The sequence below is a fragment of the Juglans regia genome, chromosome 8, assembly GCF_001411555.2.
Source record: "Juglans regia cultivar Chandler chromosome 8, Walnut 2.0, whole genome shotgun sequence".
Taxonomy (NCBI): Eukaryota; Viridiplantae; Streptophyta; class Magnoliopsida; order Fagales; family Juglandaceae; genus Juglans; species Juglans regia.
Window position 1 is genome coordinate 29,390,632 of NC_049908.1, and position 10,802 is coordinate 29,401,433.

General features: G+C 32.4%; 1 protein-coding gene across 1 annotated transcript; it reads left to right on the forward strand.

Annotated features, from left to right (window-relative positions):
- Positions 1-7,278: 7,278 nt before the first annotated feature.
- LOC109004535 (histidine-containing phosphotransfer protein 1-like) lies at positions 7,279-9,930 on the forward strand. The gene is made up of 6 exons (XM_018983109.2): positions 7,279-7,604; positions 7,765-7,895; positions 8,051-8,119; positions 8,865-8,936; positions 9,074-9,146; positions 9,259-9,930. The coding sequence occupies exons 1-6, from the start codon at positions 7,542-7,544 to the stop codon at positions 9,304-9,306; spliced, it is 456 nt and encodes a 151-aa protein (XP_018838654.1). The 5' UTR covers positions 7,279-7,541; the 3' UTR covers positions 9,307-9,930.
- The last annotated feature ends 872 nt before the right edge of the window (positions 9,931-10,802 follow it).

A 10,802-nucleotide genomic window follows, 5' to 3' on the forward strand; every position in this document is an offset into this window, starting at 1 on the left:
TGCATTTCTTGTCTGACCAGTTTATCCTTAGATGATACGGGTTATATACTAACATGCAGTTTAGTGGAACTATTTCTCACACTTATTTGATGCAGGGATGGTGGCGGGAAGTTTACTATTCTTGAGCTTCTTGTCAATAAAATGATATTTCTACCCTGGTCCAAGCTAAAAGAAATGATACTCTTCTTACCCTGGGAAGGTAAGGCCTTCTGAAGCAGACATACTCTTCAAATTTGGGGAAAAAATCATGCATATAAATGGTATGTTTACACATTTGCTAGTAAATAACAAAACTCAAAAAGATATTACCAATGGTTACAATGGTATTACAGTTAAATGGTACTTGTTTCCCTCGTGGGGATTTTGGGTGCACCTTATGGGAGCCAAGAGCTGCTGATCGTGGAGTTTAGCCTGTCTTGTGTTTAAGGGCTTCGTTTGGATACTAAGAATATCTCAGAATATCTGTTAATATTAGTGAAATAGTTTATAAATAGTAATAAAATAATAATGAATATGAATAGTTTGTAAATAATAATGAAATAGTTGGATAATATTAAGAAAGAGATCCTAACTGTTAGAAAATTGTTTGTGTGATCTGAAAAGGACTTGTGCATGAGGTGTCCTATATGAAAGGACAAATACTAGTAAAGGTTGGAGAAATATGATGATCAATTAGATTAGAGTAAAGGTTATTCATATTTCAAATCGAAGAGGGAGGGGGGACCACATAATTATTAATTTTGAGGGGCAACAGCCTCTCCATAACCATGTGCAGCTTTCAGCTTGTATAGTCGGCCTAAGCTCTGGTAGGGCTCTGTTATTGCTGGCCCCATACCATTTATGATATAACCTTTTTGATGTTAATGGTTCAACACCAGGACAAGATTATAATACTGATCAATCATGATCTGCTAGAATTCTCAGGACTATTTATTTTCTGATCAGTGTGACCAATATTTATTGATGTTTGGTTTAAGGTATGTATGGTTTTTAAGAAAAGTTGTTCCTTTTTTTAATTCTTTTGTTAAGTTCAGTTATATAAATATAAATAAATCTCACACATTATTAGTAATGGAACTCTGCACAGCCACATACACAAACAAATTAACCATAGGGAATTTGCTTTGGTGGTGACCAAATAAATGTGGTTGTATGGGTGGGCTCAATTCAAGCATGCTCACCTTAGCTAATTTGTCAGAGAGAATGTGGTTATTTAAATTTTTGGTAACAGCCGAAATCACATGTCATGTCATAAAAGTTGTTATGTACAATTTCTTGTGGGTACTGACAAAGAACATTCATGCAAGGGTTTCTTGATGGTCTATGTTCATTCATGGCTTTGGATACCCCAAAGTATCCTACATTTTTGTATTCTTGTGGCCTGCCCTGCCCTGCCATCTACATTAATGGCAATAAAATCTACCAAATACTGGACCCCCACCCCACACTTAGGTGCCCTTCCCATCAACAGAAAGGAATCATGCATACAAACTATATATGAGAGTTATCCCTCCACTCCTACTGGCCAGTAGGAGTGGCATGCATCATCCAATAAGGGACTGATTCATTCATTTATTCATTTAGATCATGAGGACATGTATAATTGTGGGGGCGCACAGTGTCGAGGCTGTCATAGTTCTTCATGAATGCCTTAGGATTGTCTTGGTCGAAGCTGTTAAAGGGACTAATACAATGGCTTCCTAGAATTTGCAGCAAGGTAGTGAATCAAATGCCAAGTTGTCCTAATGTATGATTGGTGGTATCTGCATTTGAAGGATATAGTAGATAAGGGTTTTAAATGATCATATTGAGATTCAGAAATGAGAATTATTCTTGTGAGAGGTTGATACGATAGATTGAAACGTCTCTTAATAGAAAAATTTGAACTTTGAAATAATGGATTAGATTTAAAATGTTGTATGTCAAAGTAATCATTCTTTCTAGAGAGATTCCTTCACTGAAACCTCTCACTACATTGTTAAAAAAAAAAGGTTCTCTCTCTTTGTATTCTTCCATCTATCATCAATTTTCTTTTCATTTTATTACTCCTACCTACCTTCACCCCTCTCTATCTTACCTACTCACTTCTACAACAACACCCCTTACAATTATTACCAATGTGATCCTACAAATTCAAACTCTGAAAATCAAATTAAATACAGCCTTTCCATGTTCAAATCTTATATATTCTTCCATTACTCCAGTTCAGTACTCAAGGTCAGTTTAGCCTTACAGCAGCATCAAAGTCTGCATCGTATTCGCAGTCTACCTTGTGGCCCACACCTCAAACCCCATAAATAAAAGAGTAATGTACAGTGTGTAAACATCATGTAATTATTTTGAAAAAGAATGAAGTCTATAATTAAAAAATTATTATTTTTTATGTAGATTTCGTATTTTATTTATTTTTTTTCAAAATAATTACACAATATTAATTATGCATTCACAACTACAACTATCATTTCTCCAAATAAAATTTGCAGAAGTGGCAGTTTTCTAAGTAATTAAGGCAGGAGAAATGATACTTGCAGTTGTGAGTATATAAGTATCGTGCAGTCGTTTTGAAAAAGTGAATAAATATAAGATCCATATAAAAAGAAATTAATTTTTTAATAATATATATCATTTTTTTTCAAAGCGACTGCACGATATGTACGCATTTCACAACTATACATAGCATTACTCTTAAGGCAATTTCAAAGCCAAGAAACAATGTCACTGTGACTGCTACTATCGTCCCGTTTACAGATTGTTTTACCTTATTTTATCCTTTTTTGGTTGTCTTACATTGTTTTGAAGTGATTGTTGGAATCCTCGTCCTTTTCTTTTATACCCTAAATAATACTCAAAAGAGTTGTTTGCTTGTAAGAAAAATGGTAATCTTTGAGCTACAAGAGGATACCATTGGGCCCAAAAGTGAAGATGCCATTCAAAAGTCTTCGGTTCCCACTAAATTAAAAATTTTAAAAGTTTCCAAAAAAAAAAGGCAAAAAGAGAACCATGCATTTGATGGTCTTATGTGTCACAGCTAGGTGCTTACAAATACGCAACAAGTACAACATATACATGTCCCCCCCCCTAGATAATGCCCTAAGCACATGACACGCGTAAGACTCCCCCGCAAAAAAAAAAAAAAAAAAAATTGCTATTCTTTCCGACTTTTTATTTTTTATTTTTTTAATAATTAAGTAAGTACATTTAAATAATATTATATTTTAAAAAAAATACATGTAAAAAAATAAAAAATAAAAAATAAAAATCCAGAAAACAACTAACGGAAGCGGTGGGAGTACGTAGCACCACCCAAAAAACAAAAACAAATTACTGCACCAAAGTTTCCTGTCAAGAGATCGATTGAATCAATTAAACATCACAAAATAATTTGCGGGAGAAGAGAAAGATTTGATATTTGATATTTGTCCCGTGATAGATTAAGATTGCGTTTGAGCAGTAATGTATTTTTAGATATTATGTCGATAATAATGAAAAAGTAATAAAAATAATAATAGAATATTAATTAGTAATTAATAATAATAAAAAATAAATAAAAAATAATAATGAGATATTATGAGAATTCTTACTATCCAAAATAAAATGTAAGAGCTAATGTTGTGGCTTATCTTTGTAGGATATATCATAAAGTAAGTTGTACTTTTTTTTTTTTTTAAGAGTCGGACTATTTTGCCGGTTCAACTTGACCAACTGTTGTTTTTTATAATTTTTTTATATTTTATTTTTTTATTCATATTTTTAAATATTTTTAAAAAATAAAAACAATATATATTAATATATTTAAAATTATTTTTTTAATTATTAAATAAATAAAAAATTCCCGAGTGATCAAATAGAGTGGAGAAACTTACTTTTTCCTTTTTTTTTTTTTCTATTCCTAAAAACAGTACTCATCCAATCAAATGATGTATCCAATCAAACAAGGACAACAACACAAAAACAAGAAGAAAAACAAAGAGGACAAGGTACATAAAGATTCATCTTGATAAGATCGAAAGCATATATAGGCGTGAAATGCAAAGGGATAAGGGGATAAAAAGCGGGGACTGACAGATAAGTACTGGGGAAAAAACTAGATAGGATCTCTCGTCTTCTCTTTTATTATATATAGATCAAACTTTTAATCTTTGTAGAAAGTGACGTTGATTTAGTGTTCATGTTTAGCAACTAATAAATCTTTTAGAAAGAGATGTTTATTTTCTTTCCCCCCACCCTTTTCTTGCCTTCTTGTGGCAGTTGTTTCACGATTATCTTTTAGAATAGACAAAAGTCTACCTAAAGATCTCAGTGATATATATAGATGTAACTTGTCTTCAACTTCCAGTACACATCTCAAAATGAGCTTTGAAAATGTGGGTTTTATTTAGCCATGATCTTTTGCAAAAGAAAAATGATATTTACAGTCGTGAATGTATAAATATTGTGCATGCATTTTGAAAAATGTAAATAAATACGAGACTCATATGAAAATAAATTAATTTTTTAATAGTAGATCTCACTTTTTTTCAAAGTGACTGCACGGCATTAGAGATGTCAATATGTGACACGACCCATTAATCCAACATGAACACGACACGATAAAAACGGGTTAGGGTTTACCCTTAACGGATTACGGTCAAAACGGGTTGACCCGTTAAAATACAATAACTTAACGGTTTGATAACGGGTCAACTTGTTATGACCTGTTAAGAAAGTTAAAATTACAATTATACCTTTATACCTAAAAAATAAAATTGTTGAGATTTTAATTTCGATATTTTTATTATTTAAATTGTAATTTTGGACTTGTAATTACTTTTATATTTTTTATAGATATTGTGATTTTAACATTTATATAAAATTATGTTAAACTTAACTAGATTAAAGAGGTTAATTTTGGAGTTGTTTCAATCCATTTACATAAATAGGTCAAAACGGGTTGACAAGACCCGTTATGTTATTGGGTCATGTTAGGGTTTGAGATTTTGACACGATAAGCTTAACGGGTTAGGTTAGGGTTGACTTATATAGTATAATATACATGTCTTGACACGATACGAACACGATCCGTTAATATGATTTGACACCCCTACACGGCATTTACGTATTTCACGACTGTAAGTAGCATTACTCATTTCACGACTGTAAGTAGCATTACTCTTCGTGAAATATGGCTTCATATATGGTACTAACTTCTTGATCTTCTGTGCATTGAAATTATATATCTGAAATTTCCAAGTGATCTTGAATTAAACTGCATGCATGAATACATTATATATAAATGTTTGTCTAGTAGTATACTCAACGTACTACAAGAAAAATAAATATTTGTGATAAATTATTTACGATAAGAATGATTATTTGGAATGAAAATAAACTCAATTAATATTTTAGTAAGAAATAATTGATTACATAAAAACAATTTTCTTATTATGCCGTACCATTTTATCAGCTTTCTCCGTCAAGAACTTGACAAAACTTTGCATCGATCTATCAGACGAAAAAGTAAAACTAAGCTAATATTTGGTGCATCTAAAAGAGGATGAAAAATTGTTTCGACTGAAATGGACAAGCTAGGGCGCAAGGACTCACTAGGGAGTGGAGAGGGAAGACTTCGAAAAAGCCATGCCAGTACCCTTAGCTAGGCTATACTATAAGAGTTAGTACCTTGGAAGACAACAAAACTAGTTGAAGAAATTAAAATAACAGATAGAAAGAGAGCAATAATTGATCATGAAAAAGAAAAGAAACCACTTAGTTCATGTGCTAGCTTTGAACGATAGTTACACCTTGTCCTTTTTGTGTTATATATATATATATATATACATATATACGGAACGGTGCGGATGCGTTAGTTTTGGAGTGCACCTGATATAATAATTTAAATAAAAATAAATAAAAAAATCAATAGCTTCTTTATTTAGAAAAAAAAATTACAAAGTTAAAGAAAGATAAAAAATCTAGATTAAAAAAAAATTTAAACTTCAGCAAAATATGAGCATTGGTCTGCATCCATATTACTCTATATAATAATAAAATATTATTAATTTGATATTAAGGGCATTTTGATAAAACATGATCCTTCATTAAATTTTATAAATGAGCTATACGTCAAATGATCAAGGGTCTTAAGGACTTTTTGATAAAATAAGATCTTTCATTAAATTCTATAAAGGAGCTACAAGTAAAATAATAAAAGTTACTATTTATAATTAGATAATCACTTATTATAATATAGTAGATATATGATCCTTAATTTATTAAATTACAACTTAATTATTACCTTACAAAGATTTGATTCTTGTAAAGAAGTAAGATAAACGCAAAATTAGACTGTGTACATGGATCGTAGGAATTAGCCGCCGGATCATCTTAAAAAGAACATAAAAATGAAATGACTAGGCCTTGTTTGTTTTCCAAAAACATCTCATCTCATCTCACCTCATCATTACAATTTTTCTAAATCTCCACATAAAATAAAATAAACAATTCAACTTTTTCAAATCTCAAAACAACAATAATATTAAAAAATATATTCTAACAATATTTTATTCAACTTTTTAACTTTACTCTCAACTCATCTCATCTCATATCTGAAAACATTGATATTGGTTTCAACAAATTTATCTCTAAAATTTAATAAAAAATAAATATTTTCTATAAATCCAAAACTTCATTAGCCTTGATTAACCATTGGATTAGTCAAAATAATAATATAATATATTTTTTTAATAATAATATTTTTTAATTTATTTATTTTTTCATATTTTACAATTACACTAACTATATGTTAATTAAGAATTTAATTTGATATTTAAATTATTGTTTTCCAACTTAAATATATTGTGGCTCAAAATTGAGAAAATAATAATTTAAATAAATAAAATAATGATTATAGAGTATGAAAAGTTAGTCTTCAAATTTAGAGATGAACTTAAATGTACTGTAGGTCAAAATTAAATATTTTAGTGTATACTGAATGTAATGCAGTAATTTTAAACACAAATTTATCAAATTTTTAAAGATAACATTTATTTAAGGAATCCAATCTCAATGCTCTTAGAGGCCATAAATTGACAACTTTGATAACTTAGTGATTATATTACAAAAGAATTGATAGCTTGAGACCATAAAATCTATTTTTTTAGATTTTTTTTTTCTGATATTGTACAATATGCGGAAAAACGGAAAGAGGGCATGGATTGGTATATGGGTTTTAACGAGAGTTTAATTTGAAAATAAAAATTAAAAGCTACATGTCTCAATTTGTGAAAGGAAACAAGGGTTATAATTTCCTCATGCTCGTAGTCTCGTAGAACAGTACTTGGAAAAGAATTAAAGAAAACAGCGAAAAGGGTGCTACTTTATTTGCTGTATGCATATATAGTTAGCACCAGAGGCAGGAATCTGAGAGTTTTTCTCCGGATAGAGTTTCGCTTTTTACATCTCTCTCAGGGTTCTACTCTTTTCAAGGGGAAAAAACATTTACAGAATGACGAAATGAATCTTTAAGATCTGGAAGTGATTGGAGAAAACTTGAAAAAGCTACAATGGATGGTGTGGTTCAGCTGCAGAAGCAGTTGGTTGACTACATAGCCTCACTCTTTCATGAGGTCAGTATGCTAAGAACTATGCACATTATATGGAAGCAGAAGAACGACTTTCACCTGGCTTTGTTTATAATCTTATCTTCCTCTCTCTCTCTCTCTCTCTCTCTCTCTCTCTCTCTTCTTGTTGGGTTGGGTTTTGATGCTAAGTTTACCATGTGAAAAGGGATTTCTGGATGAGCAGTTTAACCAGCTTCAGCAATTGCAAGATGAGAGCAACCCAGATTTTGTGGTGGAAGTGGTATCTCTCTTCTTTGAGGATTCTGAGAGGCTTCTCAATGAACTGGCCAAAGCTCTGTATGCACTTCTCTCATCTTTCATCAAGTGATCTATTTTACGTCATATTCATGATTTTCCTTCAAAGAAATGCCTTTAATTTTTTTTTTTCTTATTGTAGTTGGGTTCCTTTTAGATCTTCTTCTTCCTTTTTTTAATCCAAATATATTATTCAGAGAGCAGAAGACTATTGATTTTAGAAAGGTGGATGCCCATGTTCACCAGTTCAAGGGCAGCAGCTCCAGGCGAGTCTCGCTTTTCCCTATTTTTATTTTCCTTTTAGCCTCCTGTTGCTTTGAGAAAAAGCTTTTCTCAAGTATTCTGTGGGTTAACTCCTTAAAACGTCGAGATTGAAGCGATTATATTTTCCATATAGCAGAAGGTGACAGGTAATTTAGACTTGTTTCCTGCAGTTTTGGCCACATATTTTTTCGACTCTCAGAACCATTTTTATCTAGCATGAGAAGCAGCGCAAGCATCACTGCATACAGCTATATATTTTCGTATCACCATAGTTTCTTGAATATGAAAATTCATAAGAGGAAAAAAAACGAACTTCCTGATCCAAGCACATGTATCCATTGTTGGTACGTACGCGGCTTGAGCCATTCATGATTCCCATGATACCAATGAGTACTGGAATTTCCGTAGAAAAATTCCAAGGCATGGACTTAGGCTAATGAGTTAAAATCGGCCGATCCAGATCTGGAATACAATTCCAGAAAATAAATGAAAGTTAAAGGTCCCATCTTGCTGCATAAAATTCATTGACTGACTGTTTTCTAGTACTGAGGCACAAAGAAAACAGTCAGTTCCTTAACACCCATACCCCCCACATGAAGACATTGACAATATCACCAGGCCACAGTTCTAAGGAAGTACTGATCGGTCATTCTAAAGGAAACAAAAGAAGTGTGCTGTAGGAAAAGTTGTTCTTTCAGTACTGTTCTTCCGGTATTAGATTTTTCATCACTAGGATCTTTTTGGCAGTATTGGCGCACATAGGGTTCAGAAAGTCTGCATTGCCTTCCGGAATTACTGCGAGGAGCAGAATGTTGAAGGGTAAGTTCTCTTACCACACCCATACTTATACAAAAAATCTCTATTAATATCCACATATCTTAGACCAAGCATGCATTTCTCTAGCTATTAGATTAATGATCATATTCTGATAGAGTAGATCGCCTTGGCATATATAGGTGTCTCAAATGTCTGCAACAAGTAAAGCATGAGTATTCCCTTGTGAGAAACAAGCTTGAAACTCTGTTCCAGGTAAGGAGAAGATCATTTTGTAGAGAACATATATCGTTTAAGAAACGCTAGCTGCTCATCATCAGCTTTTTGGTCTCGAAGCCTTAACTTTGATCCATCTGTTTGCCTGTAGCTTGAGAAACAGATTATTGCTGCCGGTGGTTCACTTCCGGCCACATAGTGAGATCAAGTACCAAAGCTAGCTAGCTATATCTCTCAACGAGAGCCCAATATTGGAGTTTTAAATTTGTAGAAAGTTGTTCATTTCTTTCGTCTTAAGTTTTCTGCAAGTCTAAGATCATTCTGAAGGGTTAATCCATGAGCTCACCGGGGAGTACTGGAAGGCTTATCATGAATTACTTGAGATTATATATGGAGTGAACAAAGAATGTGAATAAACCCTTTCTATTTCGTCTCCAAATTCTTCTTCATCTTGATCTTCTTCTAGTAATCATTTAATGTCGACAAAAATAAATAGCCTTAAAAAGGACTACTGTTATGCTCACTGCAGCCCTTGTCAGACATTCCACTGGATTATGTGGTACGTAACTAGTTCATGAAAAGAACCATGTATGCAACCTGGAAATCCCATATATATCATATATATACACGTATGTGTGTGTGTGTGTGTGTTGAGGCGTCCTCTCTGTCATATAATTATAAGCTAGCTAGCTGCACATTCAACGCAAATGTACCTTTTACATCTGAAAACTGCAGCGACCTTGAGCTAGCTACTCTTTGGTTGATGCGCGATCTCACATAATATACATATAACATGAGTACGTAGTACTTCTTTTGGTTCCAAGGCATTACAAAAACAAAACCTGTGCAGAAGAGGAACTTGGATTTCTTTTCTTGTTTCTTTTTCAGTCATTTGATTTGATGACCACTAACTAAGAGGATCAGTTACTCAAATTAAGTTGGTTTTCGTTTTCTGTAAAATAATCCAAGTCGGATATTTATGAGTCTTCTGATCACTAGCGGTAGTACTTGAAATATTATACTCATCGTTTATGTGATCATGCATTCATGCTATTGGCCTGCATATATGCATGAGCTATATATAATTATTCAATGAATTTGGTGGTCATGATCTTGTATTAGTTTACAATATTGGAGTTCTTCGATGATCCATTCATGTGGACAACAGTATATAGCCAAATTAATTAAAGCTGCAGATTGTTTCTTTTCTATTTTTCTAAATACAAAAAAATAAAACAAGTATTATCTAATGATCATGACAATATTCAGTGAACATGCATGCTGTGTATTGAATAAGCTGGTCATGAACTGTTTAAGCTGTCTCGGATCTGGATTCGTGTCTCCTCGTCTACAGGTAAATTAATGTGCAGGCAAGGACAAAAATACAAGCTGTAATTTCTATACATGCATGCAGCTAGCCATTGATCTTCAGATCATATTCATGATCATGATCATCAGATATTATTGCAGATTCTGTGCTCAAAGTTTCCTGAAGCTTGATCGGCAGATTCTTCCATTTCAACATCGTGTACTACGTACGTACTTTCACTACATGATATTTTAATTCAATCCGATCAGATGAAACTCATCATGTACGTATTTCAAGTACTGGATGCATGCATGTAGAATAACTATTGGGATGATTGCATGCATGGATCAATTGATCTCGGTTGTGTCATGACCTTAATTCATTGA